At 49.9% G+C, this 24,644-nt stretch overlaps 1 protein-coding gene across 8 annotated transcripts in view; it reads right to left on the reverse strand.

The window, feature by feature from the left end:
- The window catches only part of LOC111857178 (nck-associated protein 5), a 119,271-nt gene that overhangs the window by 34,341 nt on the left and 60,286 nt on the right, over positions 1–24,644 (reverse strand). For all 8 annotated transcript variants that reach the window (XM_023837743.2, XM_023837744.2, XM_023837742.2 and 5 more), the window contains 5 exons: positions 15,727–15,817; positions 11,063–11,212; positions 7,585–7,653; positions 7,084–7,122; positions 6,629–6,748 (listed from right to left, as the gene is read on the reverse strand). In XM_023837743.2, coding sequence (XP_023693511.2) covers positions 6,629–6,748; positions 7,084–7,122; positions 7,585–7,653; positions 11,063–11,212; positions 15,727–15,817 — 469 coding nt within the window. The remainder of the gene's footprint in view (positions 1–6,628; positions 6,749–7,083; positions 7,123–7,584; positions 7,654–11,062; positions 11,213–15,726; positions 15,818–24,644) is intronic.

Here is a 24,644-nt window from a genome sequence, read left to right on the forward strand (position 1 = left end):
AGCAGTGGTCTCACCCCCGGAACATGCACTCCGGCGACCCAGTCAGGCAAAGCTCGCACTGCTCCGAACTAGAGAGTAAATTCAGGTTTCGGCTGGCTGTAAACGAAGATTGCTTTCTAATTACAGTGCTATCGCAGCCTCCCTCAGAAGCTTCCGGGACTCAAAAAACTGAAAAGCAGCAGACCAGGATTTTACCCTCAGGGAGGGGGGGCACATCCAGTGCTGGTTTAAGACCGACTTCAAATTATAAGCTGTAGTCTATAGGACTGACCAGGCCTGACCACATCCCAAGGAGCGATGAGATGGAGTCACTAGGTATGAGGTTCAGGTCACCTGACTCTCTCATCCTATAGGGACCGTGCCCCCCCCCCATATCCTTAGTAACATATGGGAGTTATCACTGCCCTCAGTGAATAACAGGTACCACCCTCAGAGAGGTTAGGGCCGGGGTGGGCAATATTATCCGCAAATGGCTGGTGCGTACGCAGGTTTTCGGCATGACCTTTAGGTCAGCTGTTCAAACCCAGGTGTGGGGACTCTTCAGCCCATCAGTCCTCTATTTAGTAATCTAATTAGGGAGTTGCAGCGATAACCCGCACACATCCAGCAGTGCTTTCTGGGTAAGACTGGCCACCCCTGGGTTAGGGTCATTACCACCCTGAGAGAGGTCATATGCGGAGGCCATGCAACAAATTCATTTATTAGACGGGTCCTAGCTGCTGTGGACTCGTGCCGTGAGAGACCCACGTTCCTACTGTAGGTTCAGATAGAAAGGACCAAGAAACCGGTGGTCCAATGGTTCACCAGCCAGCATGATAAGATTGGATGAGATCTCTCATACATTCACAGCAGTATGTAGTATCTGACACCAGAAGAAGCTACTTCTTCTTCTTCTTGGGAATTTTTGAAGATAAGGGACATTTGTATGGTTCATGGGAGTTTTACTTACACAAAAATGTTGAGGATAGAAGGAACAGTTTCAGATAGATAACCAGTCAGATTGTAGAGCTGGTGGGTCCAAGCAACTAGAGGAGGCAGGACCAACAAATCAAATGCCTTGGTTCCACCTCCGCTAGTTGCTTGGATTGAGCATTGTTCTTTCTACACTCAGAACATTTTTGTGTAAGTAAAACTCCCACAAGCATTTGTATAACTGTAAATGGGGATTATGTACTGTGTCATCTGGCTATTAAAGAATCCCTGACTCTGCAATCATAAACCTTAATGAAGTTTTCAGGCCATTTATGTACCGTTAATTTACTCAAGCCAAGCTGGACTTCTGTAAATAATGAAAATTCTATGTGATTTTTTTCTGAGAGAAAAAGAAATAATTACACCCCAGACAGATTCCCATAAAGGATTCACATATGAGCCTGGAACTTAAAATACATCCTGATACCGTTAACATAAACTGTTGTTTTCTTGCCGAGGTGGAACCAGCCAGAGAGAGATAAGGCCAGGTGATGCCCCACCTGTGTGACCTTTCAGTCTGACAGTTCATGAGTAATGAGACCCCATCATATTCTAGGTTTAAGAGACGGCATGCAGGTTGGACAGACTCTTTCATTAAAATCTTTGCCATTAACGAGTTTAACAGTGGACTTGGGCTCCTGTGCTCTCCTTCAGCTGCCTAAATGACTCTGTGGACAACAAACGTAAATTACCTGTCCAATGTCTGTCCATTAAAAACAAAAAACAGACTATTAGGGAAGTGTCAGTCTCTGAGGAAAAGCTCCCGGAAATGAGAGTGAGTCTCTCCATTGTCACTCGTAGGGTTCACACAGGACGGACGGTGTCTCATCTGAATGGAGAATACGCAGGGAAACTCCGCACTTTCAACTTTTCTCAGACTCCTCATGCTGCTAATCCAATTTTCTCCTTGTCTTACCTGAGAATACTTTGGATTGAACTCTGATTTATAGCAAAATAAGAGTTTCCCAGAACCGGGGGGGTGATTTTGAATGTAGATGGGAGGCTTAAAATTGTAGTGGAAAACGCTTGGCATCCCATGATGCCCAGGACAGGAGGAGAAACACAGAATGGCTTCAGGATGCTGCCATAATTGCTGAAAAAGTTCCACCGAGGTGTGGAGCATGGGAATGCCCCCCACGTCCCCCCCCCCCAACGCTCCCCCGTGTACATGCTCCCCCGTGCGCCAACCGACGCCACTGAAGGCGTCTAAACTGCACTTAGCTGCATTTCATTGGGCAAGGCGGCTTTCTAAGAAATTCCGGAAGGTTCCCACGAGGCAGTAGGGATGGCATGAAAGTGCTAAAGTCTATAATGACCTGGAAGCTTGAGCCAGCTGGCACTGACCCAGTTCGTGGCCTTACAGTTATGGCAGAACAACACAAACTGTTCCTTCAGCCCCATCTCAAGTGCATTCTGGCAAAACTTTCTGAAGGTGAGGATGTATGGTAGAAACATTTAATCCCATTGGGGAGCATCAACATAGCTAAATGGCTAGCATGTGCAATGTGGAATCATCAGGCAACAATAATACTCTAATGCTTGCGACTCCTAATTAACAATTAATGCTGAAACACATTTTAAAAACAATGAAACGGTTATGTTGCTCACATTACTTGGGTTTATGGGTATCGCGTGGCTTTTTAAAAATATCATTCCACGTTAATTGCTTTCTGCTGGAGGTTCTCAGTTTGACCGACTGCTACCATTCTGAAGCGAAACTCGAAATGTGCATCTCGCCCAGACATCCCAACTCTGCTGGAAGTTGCGGGAGTCGCCCATAAGCTGACAACAGCTCCCCGACGGCCACGAAAAATGCCCGATGTGCCAGAAATGTGTTGCTCTGCTATTTACCGGTGGCACATTTAGCCGCCACGACCCCGCCCAGTCGGCAAATTCTACCACCACCCTCTAGTCCCGGTCGTTAAATTTAAGTGCCAGCACCCCCAGTTGACAAATCCTGCTGTCAGCGCTCCGCCCCTGGCCAGCACTCAGCTGCGGTGGATTACAATTTCTAACACCACCATTATACCGTGGAATACGGTATTTTGACATTTCTTTAAAAAAGCAATGCTATTCTGGCACTTCCCGCTTGGGGCAGCCAAATTACCATTAATATCATGGTACAGTATTACTGTAATTCCTCCCTAGCCTCGCCCCCCCCCCAATCTAGTTTTCCCTCATGTGCCTCCCCAAAATCAATATACCTTAGGTGGGATGCGCCTATACATAAATATTCTGGGGGGGGTGCCAAGAGAAGGAATGCAGAAATGCGGCGCTGCACGTACCGCTGGACGGCATCCCTCTGCAGTGTCGCGATTGCCCCTCGCAGATTGCGAACGTCCTTGATGACAATTAGCTTGATTAGCGAGGCGGCCGCGATGTGAAAGTCCTGACAGAACGTGGGGCCTTTTAAGAGATCTGGAGACACTCAATAAGGTAATTAATGCTTTTACAGTAACACGGTATGGTGATACTGTCGAAATCAGACACCGAAGAAATTGTACTATGATGGCATGTTATATTCAGCTTCTATATAATCAAACTGCTTTTTCGATAATGAACACGTACCAGTTCTAATGATGGTTATAGTAACGGGGGTGTAATACACACCTAAGCTACAGTCTCACACTGATTATCTGCTCCAGTTAATACTTCTCTGCCATTCCCGGGGCCCTGGATCTCTCCCGATCTCTACAGAGGCCCAATCCTTGAAATTGGAATATTGTCAGAATCATTAATCTTGAAAGCACAGTTATGGGCTCTCAGTAAAATTAATGACAGTGTGAGAAACACACTTCTGCAACCACTGTTTCTGTCGTGGCTTCAGGGAATAAAGCCGGCAGAGAAGGTCTTCTGGGCAATCGTTTGCTCCGACGCCTCGCTGGTATCGATCATTTTCTAATTGTTTAATGGCGGGGCGGATGAAGTTATAGCATGAAACGACACATTAAATCTCTGGCGTGTCAATATTAAATTAAAGCTCGCTTTCTCTCGTCGTGATCTGCTCACTCTTCTTCACACAGGGCAGGACGGCAGACACATTTTCACGAGATCTCACACCGGAAAAGCAGCACTGTGAGGGGGGCTCCCACGCACGTCCAGGAGAGCGGCGATCCGAGATCGTAACTCGAGAGTGTAATGACAGCTCTTACACGCATTGTTACCCTGGGTAATAGTTTAAAATGTGATAAAATCCCACGAGGAGACTTCCTGTTGCTTTCATTATACAGGCTATATTTTATTTGGACAGATAAAAAGTAAACACGCATTAATAATCAATTTCTCTTGTGTGGCCGTTCCTTCTGACATGTCAGCGTGACACAACGATCTGTTGCTGAAATCCATACTTGGTCATTCCTCAGAGGAGTCACGACGGATGGCTTCCAGGGCCTGCATTGCAAATTCCCACCATGCCCCACCATGTCTGTGACACAGCTCATCTGGCAACCCAGGACAGACTCCGCCCACTCCAGTAATCCAAGGGGGGGGGGCTGTCCCCTAATAAGGTCAAACCTAGCCTACCACAAATCACAGCAGACACTGCATATTGTAGAAGACACTTGACATCATGGTAGAGACCACACATGAAGAATACCATGCATCCAGGAGGCTATCACGCATCATGCAGGACACCGTGCATCACGACAGATCCCACACATCCCGGAGAACACAACGCATCAGGACAGATCCCACACATCCCGGAGCATTCCACGCATCACGACAGATCCCACACATCACGGAGGATCCCACTCATCACGGTAGATTCCACGAATCGCGTAGGATCATCACGCATCATGACAGATCCCGGGCATCACGGCGGATGCCAGGAATCAGAGCAGACATCATTCGCCATGGCAGACACCACGCATTGCCACAAAAAGCATGCATCACCGTTTCCCATGCATGTCCCCGCTTTGTGGCAGTGACGGCGAGCCACCCTCACATCCTGTTATAACAGTCATGCTAAAGCCCCACCGATCACTGTGCTTAGGAAAGTTCTCCGTCTCCGGCACCACAGGGCTGCAGCTTGTAGCCGTAGTAACCGAGCCGCTCTGTGTCTTTGGGGGAGATCAGAAACGGCGGCGAATGTAAGCTGTGGCGTTCTGGTGCCATGGTACCAGGGCCCAGACTGCCGTCAAAGGGAAGGGGGTCATCATAGGCAGAGTGCCAGGAGACGGGGGGGGGGGCTGTCACATTCCTGCCCCTCCGGCACCTCATCAGCCACGTACCGCATGTCACAGCGAGAACCAGGATGCAGAGACTCAAAATCACATGGCCCTGACATACACTATAAGGAGAAAAGTATTGGGACACACCTCTCAATCATTGAATTCAGGTTTCATTCAGACCCATTGCCACAGGTGTATAAAATCAAGCACCCTGCCATGCAGTCAGGTTTATAAACATTTCTGAAAGAATGGGTCATTGAATGAGCTCAGTGAATTCAAGCACTATACTGTCATAGAATTTCGCCTTTTCAATAAGTGAATTTGTGAAATTTCTTCCTTGCTGGATTTCCTACGGTCAACTGCAAGCGGTATTATTGCAAAGTGGAAGCATTTAGGAACAAGAGAAACTCAGGCATGAAGTGGCAGAACATGTAAAGGAACAGAGTGTGGTTGCCAAGTGCTGAGGCGCACCGTGAGTACAAATCGTCAACGCTCAGGCTCAACAGAGTTGCAAACCTCCTCTGGCACTAACCCCAGCACCGAAACTGGGCGGCATCACTGGATTCTGGAGCAGTGACAACGTGTTCTGGGGAGAGACAAAATCATACTTCTCTGTCTGGCAGTCTGATGGACGACTCTGGGTTTGGCAGATGCTGGGAGAGCGTTACCTGCCTGACTGCGTTGTGCTACCTGTAAGGTTTTTGAGGAGGGATAATGGTATGGGGTTGTTTTTCAGATGTTGGGCTAGACCCCCAAGTTCCCAGTGGAGGGAACTCTTAATGCTTCATACCAAGACATTTTGGACAATTCTATGCTTCCAACTTTGTGGGGACAGTTTGGGGAGGCCCTTCTCTGTTCCAGCCTGACTGTGCCCCAGTGCACAAAGCAAGGACCCTAAAGACACAGTTGGGTGAGTTTGGAGTGGAAGAATTTGACTGGTCTGCACAGAGATCTGACCTCAACCCATCAAACACCTTTGGGATGAACTAGAATGGGAACTGGGAGCCAGGCCTTCATGTCCAGCATCAGTGCCTGACCTCACAAATGCTCTTCAGGAGGAATGGGCAAAAAATCGCACAGACACACTCCATAAATTTTTGGAAGGTCTTTCCAGAAGAGTGGCAGCTGTTATAGCGTCAACTCCACACTGATGCCTTAGAATGGGATGTCATAAAAGTTCCTGTAGGTGTAATGGCCAGGTGTCCCAATACTTTTGTCCATATAGTGTATACAGGAGCTAACAGCTAATTACTCAACCTTTAACTGGTGTGGGGCTTAATAACTGGTCAGAATCTAAGGGTTTTTAGAGCAGCACTCTCTGATCACCCGGAATCGTTCAAGAAACAACTCAGGGTCCCATTTAGGGAATTAAAACATCCTGAAAGACAGTGGGAACGGTGCCTGTACCTGGGTCAGGGCATTGGTGGTGGTGGTGGGGGGGGCATGTACCTGGGTCAGGGCATTGGTGGTGGTGGGGGGGCACGTACCTGGAAGAGCAGATCGGAGGCAGGGCGCAGCCGCTGCTGGAAGAGGGCGCTGAGGGTGCGGTTCTGCTGCTCCAGGTCAAACACCCGTGTCCGCAGCTGCAGGCACTCTTCCCTGAGGTCCTGGAAGTCAAGAGGGACGGGGTCAGAAATATGGCCTTCTTAAAGGGATGGTCATCAATAATAAAAAGTATGGTGTCATAAAATGAAAGTCTGGTGTGAGATATTAAAGGCATTGCTTAAAATTTTAAAGGCATGATCCATCGACGATAAAGTATAGTGTCATATAATAAAAGTATGGTGTGAGATATTAAAGGCATGGTCATAAGCCAATGGCACATTTAATAAATGTGTGTAATCATAATGAAGAAACCATACAGAGGCTTTGCTTTGCAAACCACATGGTTTAAACAAATCTCGTGCTAAGAGGAGGAAATAAGTTGATTCCAGAAACAGACCTTCTGAGTGAGGAGGGCTTGCACAACCTGATTGGCTACCTACAAAAATAAAAATAATTTATAATTTGCACCACATAGAGTTCCACTGTACAAGAAGAAGCAAAGACACAAGAACACAAAACAGTAAAATGGTGGAAAACAGTGCTTGATCTGATCTATATCGCATGGCTTACAAATGTTATTTGGGCATGACCAGGCCGATCTATGGACAATGTATTCCCTCGACTGGCCCCCAGACAGCCCCACAGGGGGATTCACGAGGCCCCCCCACATATCTTTGTAAAATATCATTGTTTTTGATCCACTATTGAAAACGTGTGATGGGCGGGACAAATCGCCTTTAAAGGCACCATTCAGAGCTGTGGATCCATGATGTCGTCTGCAGGTATATGCCTGGACGGCTGACACACCGGCCCCCCGTTTGGAAAAATCCCTCACCAGAGACCCCAAAGTCCATGGCCGATTTTGAGTTCCCGTGTAACCCCACCGGCAGGGTCTCACCTCATCCAAACAACGCTCGTACTGCTTCCTCTGGCTCTTGTTCTCCAGGGCCAGGGCGGAGTTCTCTGCCTGCAGGGGAACAAAATGTGCATTCTCTCATTTAGAAGTGCACACACAGAGTGACTGGTCAGAATAAAGAAGGAGTGTCACACTAAAAATCTGCCTCAGCTGATTAACAAGGTGGGGGGGGGGGGGGGAGATTGCTGCAGATCCTTCAGTGCGGTAGATATGGTCTCTGCTTCCTCAGGGACCGGCCACCTTCTCACCAACACGCTGTTATATAAGAGACACGCAGGTCTGTCACGGACGGACAGGAACACAGTATGAATGCTGGCAGCAGTCGATGGCATTTCTCTCCTGTGCCTATCAACAGGCATTTTTCTTTATGGGTTTGTTGTGTTTAAACTGCTCTGCTCGTTGGAATACTTTGGTCTCTGTTTTTGTGACTGATGCTTACATGCCATGCTCTACTCCTCAACCTAATAGCCAGCCATTTCCCCCAAAGCTCCGCCCAGTCTGTTCTCTTAAAGCTCCGCCCAGTCTGTTCTCTTAAAGCTCCGCCCAGTCTGCTCCCCTTGTGCTCCACCCAGCTCCGACCCCTAGTGCTCCGGCCAGCCTCTTCCCCTAGTGTTCCGCCAAGTCTGCTCCCATAGAGCTCCGCCCAGCCTGCTCCCCCTGCAGCAGAAACCCCTTTTTCTGGACTCATTATTTTTACGCTGGGCTGGTCTCGGTGATGGGCAGACGCCAGAGTCAATACTCTGTGCTTCTGCTAGATGTGTGAGGCAGAATTCCTGAACTGTGGCGGATGGAGGTGTCTGGGGAAAGCAGACGAGCGACGAGCAGGAAAGGAAAGACGCTCCTTCATCGCCACTCAATGAGGCGCTCATGTACGAGGGGCAGAGATGATCCGGCTCCTACACAAGCCAAGGATGAATCCAGGTCTCAGTCCAGAACTGCCTTTCTTAAAACATCATTAAAAAGTCAAAGCCACTCCTCTACTGTATAAGGGGTGTAAACTTTCATGAGCAGGTGTTTGTTTTGGTAAGTATTTCAGCAGTCATTCTGAGGATGAGGCTTATTAAGTGACCTGTCATTATGTGTGACAGCATACCCGGCCTGTTCCTGGCTGGTTCCTTCACAAACTCTCCTGAATAATTTCACCGTTCACTTCATCATCTACTTCCGACTCTAACAAATCAATTACCGATGGAGCTCCAGGCTGAAGCCGGAGAGGATAAAAGCCGATCCTGTCGATGTGTGCTGGCTGACCTCACCTGACCTGCAGAGGGGCTCAAACGCTATGTGCACATAACAGGTTTGCTAGAGACGCATGTGGACCGAGAATGAGCACACTTTCATTTTGCAGAAAGCCGTCTGTGACAGGACATTAATGACTCCAGCACCGGATTATGATGCATGGAGACATGAGTCATACAGAACCTGCAGTGAACCATCCTGCCTATGAATGACATGCCTGCCTTGGCTGGTAGCCGCAGATATCAGGACTGATGGGTCCAAATCGCACACATGCTCTTTCTTGTTCTCCAAAATTATCCACTTCATTATGTACCATTTTCCACGGCTTTCTTTTACGGATAATCAACATGCTTTTTCATAAAGCAGAAGGCTTTCTTCAACATTCTACAATAAACTTTCCATGAAGAATCAGCCAGAAAGAATCCTCTGAGATTTTAGACTTTTTATGGTAATGAAAATCATGTACTAGATTTAATAAAGTTAATGAAGTGAACCTAGAGGTGAAGATCATTCTCCATGGTGAGGCAGGCAGCTGATTCCATATTAACCAAGTGAACTGCGGAGGGAAACACTGGGATGAGGAGCCAGATGTGCCCTTCTGAGGGGCCCACTTGGAAAACTGGCCACTGTCATGAATCAGCCAATAAGCTGTTCCTTGGGTTTGGGGCTTGAATTAGCCAATAAGCTGTTCCTTGGGTTTGGAGCTTGAATCAGCCAATAAGCTGTTCCTTGGGTTTGGGGCTTGAATCAGCCAATAAGCTGTTCCTTGGGTTTGTGGTTTGAATCAGCCAATCCGCCTTTCCTTGGGTTTGTGGTCTGAATCAGCCAATGAGCCTTTCCAAGCCCTTGTGGTTGAAATCAGCCAGCCAATCAGCCTTTACTTGGGTTTGTGGTTTGAATCAGCCAATCAGCCTTTCCTTGTATCTGTATTGCCCATTTTTTGGGTTCAGATCTGCCCGGCAGGTTTAGACTGCGAAGGTTTGCAATGCACAATCCTACTCCGCTCTGCAGCACCCAGAGGGATCAGAGCGGCCATAAGTTTGAACGAAGCGTTCATCACTTGGCTAAGACGTATCTCCACATGACAACTGAATCACGCTCTCCACAAGAAGCCCGCCTGATGTGCCTTAGGAGCCTCTATGAAGACAGTGCTTCATTGATGAGAAAAGACAGACTTGGGCTGCAGATAACCTGTGGCGTTCACTTTGATGCACTCTAGCATGAAGGCTTAGAAGAATATGTCTGTGTAATGAGTTATGGGATGCCGCACCATCAGATAACATTGACTACAGAGAAAAGTCATAACCTGTAACTAGCAGCATCGTGCTGTAATTACTTTTGGCTGGAGTTTAGGTTAATGTCTTCTCATGTGTCTTGGGACTCTGCTATGGATCAATGGCAAACCAGCAGACAGCCTGATGAGCTGTGACCCCCCTCCCCTGAGCAGTTTGCTTTCATCCACTAGAACGTGATGATTTCTTGCCGAAAATTCACCGGAAGCTTCTCTTCTCATTAATGGTTTGGCTGTCATTGCATTTTCAGTTCAGGTGCGAAAACTGCAAGCATCTTATCATTTTCACCCATTAACAGTGTAGTATCGTACACTTTGTGCCGTTTGTTTATGGCTCTTGGAGCAGCCCGAGGTTAGGTAGCTATCCTGAGGATGTCACGGCAAGACCTCCACTGGGATACGAGGTGGAAGAGATCAGGTCAGGAGCCCACAGCTTGAGCCACGAGGCCACCTGCTGTCACTCAGCATCATCGCGACCCATAGAAAGACACATACTCTTCCTGCTGTCCCGTTCTAAAGCGATGCAGTTGCATTGGCTCGCGCTAAGTAATTGATATTTGACTAGCCAGAAACCTTTCCGTAATTGGTTTTGAACCTCAAATTGATTTAAGCTGGAGTTAATGTTGTCCAAGACCTGAGCAAGTGGTGTCTACATCAAGACTGAATCAGCAATAATGACTTTTACTGTGTTTCTGACATGGGGATAATTTATTTGCCTGTGTGGCTGAAATTTGAGCCATGGGGGAATGGCGTGGTCCCCCGAAGCCCAGGACTGTGTCTCTAGATGATGACATCAAGGGTCTTTAAGACCGTGCTCTGCTTTGACACTGGAGGAACGTGGGGTGATTGGATTTGCTGTCCAGACAATGTGCAGGGAGACAGACAGGCAGGCAGAAAGAGAGCAAGGAGAAGAAACGGTTGCTTGGTTACCTCCAGGACCTGAAGGCGCTCCAGGAGAAGCCTGGTCTTCTCGCTGCTCTCGTCTGCGCCATTAGTATCGCCGTGCATGTTAGGCTCCTCTGCTGGTCTGGCCTCTTCCAAGCTCTCCTTCTGCTTCTGAGTTTCCTCCGACAGTTTCTCCTGGGAATGTGGGGAGGGCAGCAGATTCAATACTACCCAAAATGCGGAATGCTCACTGTCGCCCCCTAGTGGATGGCACTGACGATGTGACCTTGACAGTCCATCCACACCACAGGAGGTTCTCAGAGAACAAAAGAGTTTCTGGGAGAGTTAAAAAAAATGACATTTATAAACTGAATTGAGCTTTCATCGGACCAAAAGCACAGACCCACTGAGGCTAATCAAGATCTCAAAACACCGCGGCCGAAGGTTAGCGATCTGCGAGGCTGCGTGGCGATCGGCAGACGACGGTTCCCTGCTGCTGCCGGTTACGGGCTGCAGGCAGGCATTCAACCTGTCGTTCATCGGCACCACATTCGCCAGCCGGTACCGACAACGCGCTCATAAGGCAGCGCGTTCACGCCTACTTGTCGCAGAATGAGCAGACGGACACGGACGCTGTTCAAAAGGTAGCAAATTGCCAGCAAGCCCACCGCGGTTGCCATGCAGATGCTAAGTATAGCCGTTACATGGGTGGGGATTAGAGCCATTCAAAGCAAGCGGCAAGACAAAGCCATAGAAGCCAGAAGATGCAGATTTAATGTGCAATTTGGAAAGGTGCTCTATCAGATATATGCTCCACATGATCATCTGTACAGGTGATACCACAGTCGAGATGAAAACTGCTAAGGACAATTTGGAAAATACAGCAATTACAGCCAATCAGATTATCTTCTGAGGGGTCAAAGGTTACGGTACATTGTGCAGGTCCATATGGCCACCATATTAGGACAGCTGGCAGATAGGACACTTAGCAGATGAACAGGTTGGGAGAGGACAAGGACAGGCTGGGACACTGGCGGAGCTGGACCACAGACAGGAGCTGGGGGCTTTCCCGGCCGAGTTCGGAGGCTCCGTCACCACGAGTTTCCTCTTGTATGCAGGCAGATGGCTGGCCGTCAACTCTGATGATGGCCTTCATAGTAACGCGTCTCCCCCGACCAGCAACGATGATGGATGAGCTGAACCTCATAGAACCACATCAGGCACAATGAAGGAAGCCTCTCTTGATATTAGACATCATATGATTTGCCTTAAAGTGTAAAAACAATGCCTTCCTCCACAACTTAGACGCCACGGGTCATTTACAGCATCCTGTGCTGAGGGCCGACCATCTCGAGAGAGACAGTCCAGAGCTATTCGTACTAATTAGCTCCAACTGCCACTCGCTCTCCACAAAGTGTTCAAACTGCAGTGCTTTTGTTTGTCCCCTACAAAATGGATACGAGTTTGGTGCCAAATCCAAGACCACTAATCTCCTTCTGTGCAGTTATTTCCCCTGTTCAGCCAAAGCGTCTCTGCCTGAGAAGGAGGGGGGGGGGTGTCTCTGTATGTAACCCCGGCCCTGTCTCACAGCTCCGAGGGACTAGGGTGGAGGAAGAGAGCCTGAGAGACAGAGGGAGAGGGAGGGAGCCACACAAAGTAAGGGAGAGGGACAAAGGAGAGACAGAGAAAGACAGAGAGGCATAAACAGGGAAAGAGGAAGAAAGAGAAAGACAGAGGTGGAGGGACAGAGAAGGAGACAGAAGAGGAGACAGAGAGAGAACAGGAGGAGAGAGACAGAGAAAGAAAGAGAAAAGAAGGCAAAGAAAGATAGAGACAGGGAGAGAGAAAGAGAGAGGCAGAGACAGAGAGGAAGACAGAGAGAGAGAAAGACATACACTGCACCACAGTGATCTCTAGGGCAAAGAAACAGAAAAGATTGTCGACATATTTCAGTCACCAGGAGACACAGCATCATGTACCGAAACACACGGCCTGCATGGTGCCTGCGTGTGTGTGGGATTGCTGACGTGCCAGTGCCCCCATATGCGTGGATCGGTGCCGTCATAGAACCCCCCCCCCCCCAAGCTGAACCCACAGCTCACCAAAATCCACTCAAGCTGATTAATGCCCAGGCATTTTCTTGCCTGAAAGCCGTCATTTCAGTAATTATGGCTATCAGCCAGCGCACACCCACACGCGTGTGAGCCGACGGTGACACTCGTGGACTGCAGTTATATCCAGGGGCTGTTTTAAAAGGCTCTGTGATATTTCTGCTAATCAAATATGCATTAGGAATTCAGTGCATTAATTTCTATGTACAGAAACATAGCCCATTATAGATTTGAATAAGCAACATTTCTCCCAGTACCTGTGCTGGCGAGTATGACGGTAAACTCAGGATTAATGCACTGCTCGATAGAGGTATTCCTCAGTACAGCCTGGAAATGCATTATGCAGCTATGCACGGCTGAGGGGTTTATAAAGGGCCTGTCAGCAGGCCACACAGGAACAGTGACACCTTATCCATCTGAGTGACCTCAGCGGGGACGCCTGGCGTACCTGTGGGCTGCAAAGTGCAGCTCGTCGCGAGGCTCAGGAACAGGGCAGCAGTACATGAGCCTGCCCTTCATCATTAGCCTAATTAACCGATATGCTGCTTCTTCATCAGACTCAGTAGGTGATTAACGGCAGACTTCCGTTTATTTTACTTAATAACAGTGCCTCTGTTGGCCCGTGTGTCACGGCAGGCCCTACATGCACACTCACACCCACCGTCTGTAGCAAAAATAAAACAAAAACACTCTTTGGGGGGATGTGGCGGGCACTGTTACCATAGAAACCCGTGCCGCTGTTTGCATTTGGGTTGAGAGTGAAATAGCGGCTTCAATTAGTTTGATGGTGGACTAGATAACAGACTCTCAGGTCATATTTTAAGTCTGTATCATTAACCGCGTAGTGAACAGCGGGTCGTAGGGTCCTAACAATCCACAAACATGCCTGCCTCTGTGCTCTATGCTTTTTTCCTTACATTGAATCAACTGGTTGATTCATCCACCCATCCATCCATTTTCTGAAACTGCCTGTCCTATCGAGGGTTGTGGGGGGTCCGGAACCTACAGGCACAAGGCAGAGAACAGCCCAGGATGGGGCGCCAACCCATCACAGAGCATACTCACACTCATTCACTCACACTCATTCACTCACACTCACACGCCATTCACTCACACTCACACCACATTCACTCACACTCACACGCCATTCACTCACACTCACACGCCATTCACTCACACTCACACCCATTCACTCACACTCACACCCATTCACTCACACTCACACTCCATTCACTCACACTCACACTCCATTCACTCACACTCACACTCCATTCACTCACACTCACACCACATTCACTCACACTCACACCCATTCACTCACACTCACACCCATTCACTCACACTCACACTCCATTCACTCACACTCACACCACATTCACTCACACTCACACTCATTCACTCACACTCACACCACATTCACTCACACTCACACGCCATTCACTCACACTCACACCCATTCACTCACACTCACACTCCATTCACTCACACTCACACCACATTCACTCACACTCACACGCCATTCACTCACACTCACACCCATTCAGTCACACTCACACGTCATTCACTCACACTCACACATCATTCACTCACACTCACACATCATTCACTCACACTCACACCCCATTCACTCACACTCACACGCCATTCACTCACACGCCATTCACTCACACTCACACCCATTCACTCACACTCACACCCATTCACTCACACTCACACGTCATTCACTCACACTCACACCCCATTCACTCACACTCACACCCCATTCACTCACACTCACACTTCATTCACTCACACCACATTCACTCACACGCCTTTCACTCACACTCACACCCTATTCACTCACACTCACACACCATTCACTCACACCTCATTCACTCACACTCACACTTCATTCACTCACATTCCATTCACTCACACGCACACCTATGGGCAACTTGGTAACTCCAACTAACCTCAGCATGTTTTTATACTGTGGGGGCAAACTGGAGAACTGGGAGGAAACTACACAGCGACGAGGTAACAGTGCTAACCGCTGCACCATCGTGCTGTCTCTGGTTGATTCATGTTGGGCTTCATTTTAACGTTCCAGTCTGGGGTGCTGAAAACCAGTTAGACTTCAGCCGTTCTCTACTCCTTGTGACTGTTCAGATTGAAAATCACTTCATCTGGAGTTTTGGGCAGAAACCAGGCTAATTTATATCCTCCAGTCCTCAGAGGTGATAATTCTGCATTTCTCCTGGACACATACGCAGTGTTGAAAGTGAGATTCCGCTCCAGAAGAGCATGGCGGATTGGGGGCTGGACTCATCAATAGGAGGTGAGAGTTACGGACCCCAGGAGAGAATAACCGTGAAGAAAACCATAAACCTCAACTGATCACGGACATCAGTGTGACCAACTAATTGGCTCAAAATCATGGTTCACAGCAGATTCTGCAGAGAGAATGAACAAAACAAAAAACCCAGTGTCTGATCCCTTAAAGAAAACAGGCACTTTATATTCCTGAGGGCGCGCCTGGAAAATAGCACCTATAAACCTAGGAGGCAGTCATGAGTAATGCAGTAGGAGAAGCCCTTCGTAGCAGAGAGGCCCTCTTACCTTGTAGGCCTTGATGATGTCCACAGTGTTCACCGCCGTGTGGTCCAGCACTCCTTGGTTCTGCAGCAGTGTCCTCACCGTCTCTTCCATCCTACAGACACGTGGGAAAACAAAGCGGTCATTAATTCACCCCCCCAAACTGGGATCTTACTCATAACCCCAAAAGACCTAATTTTTCATTAATTTCACAGACACTTTATTCAAAGTTCACATAGATTTTTTTTTTCTTTGGGGTGGGGGGAGTCAGGTCAGACAGTCCTTGGGGCAATTGGGGGTTCAGGTCTTTACCCAAGTACCTAACAGTGACATCACTCAACCAACAATTGGATTTGAACCAACAACCTTCCAATGACATGCACAGCAGCCTAACCCACTGAGCCAGGTACCACACCTAATTCCAGCCCATTCTCCCATTTTCCATTCATAAAACGGTTACGATGACATCATCCTGGCACATTCCACCCATTTAATGTGTCATATAAAAAAACGCTGGATTTCAGTTCTAGTAAATCTAGGCTCCTTTCAGTTCTCTGCACCGCCGACCCCATTTTAGCCGAAGCTGAACCTCCAAAGCACTTGCAGACATCAAGTGCCACAGGTATCAGAGCAGAGTCCCCATTCAAACCAGCTGAGAATGACCGGAAGCCCAAGACACAGAGCCAGTGACAAGCCTCAGCTTAACTGGAGCGCCGACATGACCGGGAAGCCCCTGTCAAGTCTGTCATTGTCACCCCACACATCCTTATAAGGTAACGGTGCAGTACCATAACGTGACCCGCACCACACAGCTTGCGCTCACACTCATTAAATCCCCAGTCTGCTGCGATATGTCACAGCATAGAGTGGGGGGTGCTGGAGGGCCAGTTCACAGTCTCCGCTCCGCGTCCTGTCCAGTGTGACCTTTATACACCCCAGCTGCAGACGAGGATGGAAACTCCCAGATACGATCCGGTTTTCCATCGTCCCCGACGCTCCGCGTGTTTTTGTCATCTGAAGCCGATTACCCACTCGACTTTGGGCGGTGGGTCGACGGCTCCATCTGTGGGAGAGATGTGAGCAGGGCAGAGGAGCGGGCAGGCAGAGAAGGCGAGAGCAGCCTCAGAGCATGTGCTACGTAGGTCTGGGTGGGGGGGGGGCTTCCCATTCATTAATGGGAGTCAGCATGACTCACAGGAACAACACAGCAGAGAATGACGATGAATCCCTCTGCATAACGATGTCCGTACAGTTCCTGTTTAAAAATAGTAAATAAAAGGATGGCGTGGTGAAGTGGGAGGTGTCCAGACACCACAGCGGGACACCTGGTACCAGCAATTAGGTACAGTGTGCCCCCGGCACGCTAACGAGCTTCCGGGCCTGAAAAACACCAGAAGAAGTGTGGCTGGGAGTACCAGAATGAAAATACGCGTGTTAGAGGTGCCATCCAGACGTGGATATCTGACTGGGAAAGTCCTGTTTAGTCCTCGTCCCGACCTCCACGACCTTGCGGCTTGTTTGCGGCCCTGATATGAACACGCCCTTCAATCGTTAACGTCTCTTAGTCCCAGCGGCAGAATGGGCTTGAAAGACAGCAGCGAAGCATCACCATCAGACATGACAACAGTTGAAACAGGAGGCTGCATCCCTCCCCGAGGAGCGTCTGTCCAGAAGCTTCCAGGAGAGCGGTGAGTCAGGCCGTCACGCTGCTGACATACCTCACACGTGCTCTTCACACAAAAGCAGTGCGGCGTACGGCCCACCGATAACCCGCTGTCACGCGATTCCGACCCACGTCAGCTCGCAGGGGCCGACCAGACACCACACGGCCGGCGCTGCGGAGAGCACCTGCACACGCCCAGAACAACCAGCAGGGGGGGCCGTCACCGTGTGCCGATGACCCGGGATGGCACGTGAAAAACACCGGCCTAGTGACCATGCTGGGAAAAGGGAAACCAAAACGAGGAAGGGACTTCAGGTCACCACAGTGTGGCCCCCAGTCATGTGGCCCCCAGTCATGTGGCCCCCAGCAGGAGGAGCAGAACCAAATAAGAAAGGAGGACAGCGAGGTGCACCCATGCAGCCCACAGCGCCGCAAAGCAGACACCGCATTTCTGACGCCTTTATTTAGACTGACTTCGCCGCGGATGAAAAAATACCTTTTTTTAATTAGCGTCGGCTTTAAACGGGGGCAAAATTTCAATTAATTTTGACCGTATTTCTTCTGTGATTTATGTAGTGGAACCTTGCAAATAGGACTGTCAGGGACAATTACTCCCAAATAATCTCATTTTGATGGTGCGCTGAGCCTCAATTCTAAAACATTTCTGAGGCTGTTTACCACTGAAATTGGCTAAAATGAAAAATGGGAGACTATTTACAGAAAGCAGGATTGGCATGCTTTTCACTTCCTGGGACAATGCTTTTATTTTAAAACGTACTTCCTTCCATTACTGTAAGACATGCACATAGAAATAATGATTGATTTGAAGGGTACAGATACTGGCTTGCAGGAATGACAAAACTCCTCTAACAGTTACCATTTAAATCTCAAAAAGCACGTATGTCTTCAATATTAACATTTTACACACAGAATCTCTACAGTACACATAAACACTGATGTGTTTGTAGAATAAGCACAGAAAATAACATTTGTTGTGAGACTGTAAGGAGTGTGAAGGTAAATAAACTGTAGTTAAGCACCTTAAAGCTCCGCCTTCGACCAGCTGTCATTGTGGTTATCAAACCCTTGCTCCACACCTATGCTGGGCGTTCCTCAAAGCCCAGCCCCTCCCCCCCAGAAGTCATTAAAACCCCACCCTCAGAAACACCCACATTCAGTTACCTGCGTGAGATCATTCGCATGCACACCGCTGCCCCCGAAAGCACAGCAGCCTGTTCTTCTGCAGTAATTAAGCCCCCCCACCACGCAGGCCACCCCAATACAACCCCCACTGCCCCCTCCCATCTCTGTCTGGGAGTACTTGCAGACAAGGGGGTCTTCAGTGTCACAAGCCACCCCAGCATTCCAATAGTCATAACTGGGACAGTACCACTGGACTATCCTGGGTCAGACATGGAGGTCCCCCTGGGCTATCCTGGGTCAGACATGGGGGTCCCCCTGGGCTATCCTGGGTCAGACATGGAGGTCCCCCTGGGCTGTCCTGGGTCAGACATGGGGGTCCCCCTGGGCTATCCTGGGTCAAACATGGGGGTCCCCCTGGGCTGTCCTGGGTCAGACATGGAGGTCCCCCTGGGCTGTCCTGGGTCAGACATGGAGGTCCCCCTGGGCTGTCCTGGGTCAGACATGGAGGTCCCCCTGGGCTATCCTGGGTCGGACATGGAGGTCCCCCTGGGCTATCCTGGGTCAGACATGAACCCTTCCAGGGTCACTGAGCCTCACCCCAAACCCTGCTGGGCTCACAGGACCTTGTCCCAAACCCTCATGACATCACTGGGCCTCGCCCCAAACCCTGCTTCTTGTGCAGTAGGCAGCTCGACATGCTCTTCCATTATGCGACGAGCATAATTGTTAATCCAACAGGAAGCTGTGACTAACAGAAAGGCAGTGCGTACCAAACATTTGTACTTTTCCCTTTTCTCACGGGACCGATCCGTTCCCTGCCTGACAAAGCTAACATTTTTCCATTTTTTTTTTTTTTAAAGTGAAAGACTAAAAGAATAAACACAACCCACAGGCTGCTTGCTGGAAGCGTCTGTCAGCTCCTCCGTAACAAACGCTTTCTTGGAGGTGACCTTACCAGTACCAAGAAGCCACTGTAAAGTGTATGAATCGTGGTGGAAGTGACACGCGTAGTACGCAACGCTAATCGCATTAGTGAGACGTCGCCTACGCGGGACTTGAGGTAATGCACCACAAGGGGGCGCAGCAGAGCACGTTTAAAGCTTAACAGGGGCCCAACCTTCATGCTGCGCCAACCTGGCTGAAGGCGAAGGAAGAGCCCTGACCGATATCTCAGCCAGCAAGACCGCGGCTGGCAGGCACCTTGTGGCTCCTCTGGCAGAGAGCGGGCACCCTGCCCGGTTCAGACCCCCACATAATGGCCCTGACCGTCCTCTCGCTCAGTTGGGGTCCACATTACCATTACCTTACCCTCCCAACAGGGCCGTACAAATCAATTCTGGCAGTACGGCTGTTAAAACTCAGAAGACCCCAGGAACAGAGAGCAGGACCGTTGGCCGCGTTTGGTAGGTCCCTGGGTTGCCGGGCCACAGAAATCCCGCCACCCGACAGAGCCGGTCCATCCGGCTTATCTGCGACCCGCTCACAAATACACTACAGTGATTCAGCACATTCAGAGGTCCATTATACCGGAATTTTCCTTAAAAACTAACCCACTTGCTCTAAAAGCATACAATTACCCTGCTTACTAATAGCTAAAGCATGGAGTAAGCCCTTTATCCTCTTAAGGGGTTTAGTGTGGGTCTCTGCAGGCCAGGATACGCACGGTACGGCCGGGCCAGTGGGGGCCAGGAGGCCTGGATGCATGTGTCACATACGCTGGTAGGTGTGGGGGGGGGGGATTATAAAAGCTGCACAGTCTCTGAATTACAGCCTCCCAAACCAAACGCCTCCCCCACCTCCAAAGCATCCGCAGCTCGACTTTAAACAGAGGAACCTCACAGAAGCCGCTCTGTTCTTCTCCGAGGCACGGCTGCGATTTCCACCTGCAGCTCGGCAGACCGGCCAAGGCTGAATGTAATTAAGTGATGCTAAGCCAATTCCGCTTTGGCTCGCCGAAATCCAGGGGGGTCTGAAGCTGGAGCAAACGCTACAGGAACAATGCGCGCCCCCCTCGCGGAGGAGATCCTACGCCGCATCATGCTGTTCCGACACATGGAACAATAACTACACCCCCGTGTCCCGCCTCCCAGGATGGACCCAGCTTCCACGCCTCCGGGGACGGGCTACGCTCTCCATGAGACGCTGGCGTGGGGGCTGCGTGTTAACATCGGGCAGTTATGTGGGCAAAAGGCCCCTTTGCTCATCAGCTGTGAGGATAAACTCAGCAGGTCAGGCCTTTATATCTGCATCCAGAAGGTTACCGGTTCAAATCCCATCCCTGGCAGAATAGTCACACGTCCACTGGGCCATTGAGCAAGGCCTTCAACCTCCAAAAATAATGCCATATGGGCACTCAATAAATGGTCTGACCCTATGTGCATATATTATATATGTGTGTGTGTGTGTGTGTGTGTGGGGGGGGGGGGGTGTTGCATAGATCACATTTGGGGACAAAAATGTTATAAAATTTTATAAAAATCTGTGAATTCAATCAAAAAAGTAAAAATGCCAAAGGTCTTTTATTTTGTTTGGTTGCTTATGGTTAAGGTTATGGCTGGGTTAGGGTTAAGGGGGTTGTGATTGGGATTAGTGTTTTTCCAATAGAAATGACCGGAAGGTCCCCATTTAGATGTAGGTGTGCCATCGTGTGTGTGTTTCAAAAGGAGAGTAAGATGGGATATGTGAAAAGAAGCATTGTGATGCACCCGTGTGCATAATTATGAAATTTACAAAATAAAGCAGCATTATTATCATTAAGTTGAGAGCTTTTTCCCAGAATTCCTGCAGTAGCTTCCTAAGCATGTGATTCAGCCCCTGTCCCCAAACAGCAGACACAGCAGATCTATACTTCACCCCCCAGTGTCACCGCAGCGGATGCCACAGCCATCAGTGGCTCACTGCTCACTCGGTGGACGGCCTCCTTCGGAAAGGTCGTTTAATTTAAACCCCGTTAGGACTCCCAAAGGTGGCCGCAAACAAGCCTGCTTAATCTGCTCAGCAGTCTGCACTCAAAACGGGGCCCGGGGGGGGGTCTCTTAATTACCATCAGAGTCGCTTAGTACCCCGAGAACAGGAGTTACAGTGATGACTATTTAGGATTAATGAACAAATGACAGACAATGCCCTCTTTAAAAGAAAAACAGACTAATTTCCTCTGTAAATGTATTTTTTTAAATGACAGATGTGAGTCTCATGTTGGAAACTTTTTGAATATGCGGCAATAGAAAAGACATTACGACCAGATATTACAGCTCCAACATTACAGAACAGAGGTTCTGAGGTCCAGGCAGTGCCAAACCCAACAGGGATCCACACATCATTTCTGGGTCGGCTTAATAAGAGACGCCATCACCGATCGGTACCTTCGGGCCAAACCCAACCATGCGGGCCCCAAATGATACATAAACAAGAAACATCAAGGTGTCCGACATCAACAGGACTTTTCCTGATCTAATGTATGTTTATGGCTACTGGCAGGCATGGCGGTGCTAATTACTGACCTTCAACTACCTGACAGTTAAATATTCAGAGATGCAAAGGGCACTGGGCTGCCGCCTTCTGACTAATAATAAGGCTGGGAAATGGGAGCAGAGCAGGAGGCTAACGGAAGCGAGGTGGAGAGCACAGGCAACAGCCGCCGGCCGGCCGGAAGCCAGCCGGTCCCCGAGCACCAGGGACCGGCCCACTCCGCAGGACGCGGAGGGAGATTTGGGAGCCCCGGTAGCAGACAAACAGACTCCGCAGCTGACAGTGAGGTACTGGCCCAATTATAGTGCTTCTGCTGGGGGGGGTGTGAAGGATTGCCACAGAGGGAGGGAGCCAGGAGGTGTGTTTAACTCAACAGGGACAGGAGCATGTCAGCCAAGATGGAAGGACGGGAGTCATCTCCGGGAGGGGGGGGGGGGGGGGGGGCGGGGCCAGCATTGCATCGTGAAAATCAGGAATTTGAAAATGCTGCACATTTCAACCAACATATAGATGAGTTACGTGCAGGAATCTCCTGCATTAAATGCGATGCACAAAAAAACTTCATCTTCATTGTCAGCACAGGTCAGTTCATATTCCTCATAAGCAATTTCACAAACAGTGTGTCTTTTAGCAAGGAGTCTGCAAATCTGTCAGTAACACAATCCACTTCTCCGTCAGCTGGAGAAGGATAGCCAATAATAACCCCTTTAAGTGCAAAATTGGACAAAAAAATCCCAAAAAATTTCCCCTGGATCCAGTTGTCAGTGCCACATGGAACCCAGCAGGGGGCAGAATTAGGGTACAAATGCTGCTTGGCTCTGCACTGGCTGACAGCTTCCCCCATCTTCAGTGTGACATGGCTGCCCTGCAGGCCCCACAGCGGAGCTCCATCACAGCCGCCCTCAGGGGAGCCGCCCCACAGCGGAGGTCCATCACAGCCGCCCTCAGGGGAGCAGCCCCACAGCGGAGCTCCATCACAGCCGCCCTCAGGGGAGCAGCCCCTCAGCGGAGATCCATCACAGCCGCCCTCAGGGGAGCAGCCCCTCAGCGGAGATCCATCACAGCCGCCCTCAGGGGAGCAGCCCCTCAGCGGAGATCCATCACAGCCGCCCTCAGGGGAGCAGCCCCTCAGCGGAGATCCATCACAGCCGCCCTCAGGGGAGCAGCCCCTCAGCGGAGATCCATCACAGCCGCCCTGAGGGGAGCAGCCCCACAGCGGAGATCCATCACAGCCGCCCTCAGGGGAGCAGCCCCACAGCGGAGCTCCATCACAGCCGCCCTGGGGGGAGCAGCCCCACAGCGGGCCTCGCACCACGCAGGCGCCATCCCTAGTGGGATCCTCTCCCTGTATCACGGACCCTGAAGCAGCACTGAGGTCCAAACATCCGAAGCTGGATGCTTCCACTCCACCCCTATGCTCTGATTGGACAGGCCTACACCATAGCTGTAGACTGGCTCAGTGGGTTGCACCTCTATGTCTATGATCAGAAGGTTGTTGGTTTGAACCCAGTCCTCGGCAGAAGAGTGACATCACTGTTGCAAGTGCTCTTAAACCCCAGGAATTCCCCAGGGATGCCAGATAAATGGCCTGACCCTGCGATTGGAGCCCAAGCTCTGCCCTCAGCTCTATTTATGTGTGTGTGTGTGTGTGTGTGTGTGTGTATGTGTGTGTGTGTGTGTCTCAAAGGAAAGCAAGCTGGGTTACGCAAAAAGAAGCATACCCGTGTATTTGTGCTAATGGCACATTAAACAACAGGCACCGATAAATCCTGACGCAGCTGCAAGTCACATGGCCCTCGGCCCATTTGGTAAAAAGGGGGGGGAGGGGCTCACACTGGGACACGTCTGGCGGGAAGGCGACGGCAGGCGTGCCCGGCCTCTGGGGGCAGCTGGGCCGCACTGCCGATCCTCACGCACCCCCGCCCTCAGGGAATCTTGGGGGCTTTCCCGGACTCCATTCCAGAACCATCCGATGGGCTCAGCTTACGTCACCTCCGGCGGGATTGCTCAAGACCGCTTAGATCGTGCTTAATTAGACGCTCGTTATCTCTCTGGAGGAAGCCATTCTCATTACTCCTCCAGAAGCTTGACACTGTACACAGCACACAGCCAGTGCGAGGCTGCATTTAAAGCTGAAATGTAGCAATTAATGAATACAATTCAATTAATAGAATTCCCCACCCCCTGTCCAGGAACTCTGCCATGGAAGATGGATGGATGGAGTATACTAAACCTTTAGTTCCTTTGTAAAAAGCAGAGTAACCCTGAGGCTGCTGTATCGCCCCCCCCCCCCCCCCGCCCCACCCCACCCCTCCACAAAGCCTCCGTGTTCAGACACATGCAAAGACGACGACGTCTCCAGCACGCAGAATGGCAGGTATTCTACATCTGCACAGTTACTCTGGACACCCTGGAGGAGGAGAGATCCCTGGCCTCCTTCAGGAGAACATCACCCTGGGCCTGACGCACACGCGGCATCCGTCATGCGGACCAGCGGGTCTCACACCCTCACGTTACCTGCGAAGTTGAGTGAGCTTTCACAGACACCATCTCCCTTGGAAGCCAATGCCTAAACACTTTTCTTCCTTTTGTCAAAGCCTGCACCACATGTAAGTTGGAAAAAGAAAAGCAGTAGCGCTATCTGACTGCTCTGAGAGCTTTTTAATTA

Source organism: Paramormyrops kingsleyae, chromosome 16 (assembly GCF_048594095.1).
Source record: "Paramormyrops kingsleyae isolate MSU_618 chromosome 16, PKINGS_0.4, whole genome shotgun sequence".
Lineage (NCBI taxonomy): Eukaryota > Metazoa > Chordata > Actinopteri > Osteoglossiformes > Mormyridae > Paramormyrops > Paramormyrops kingsleyae.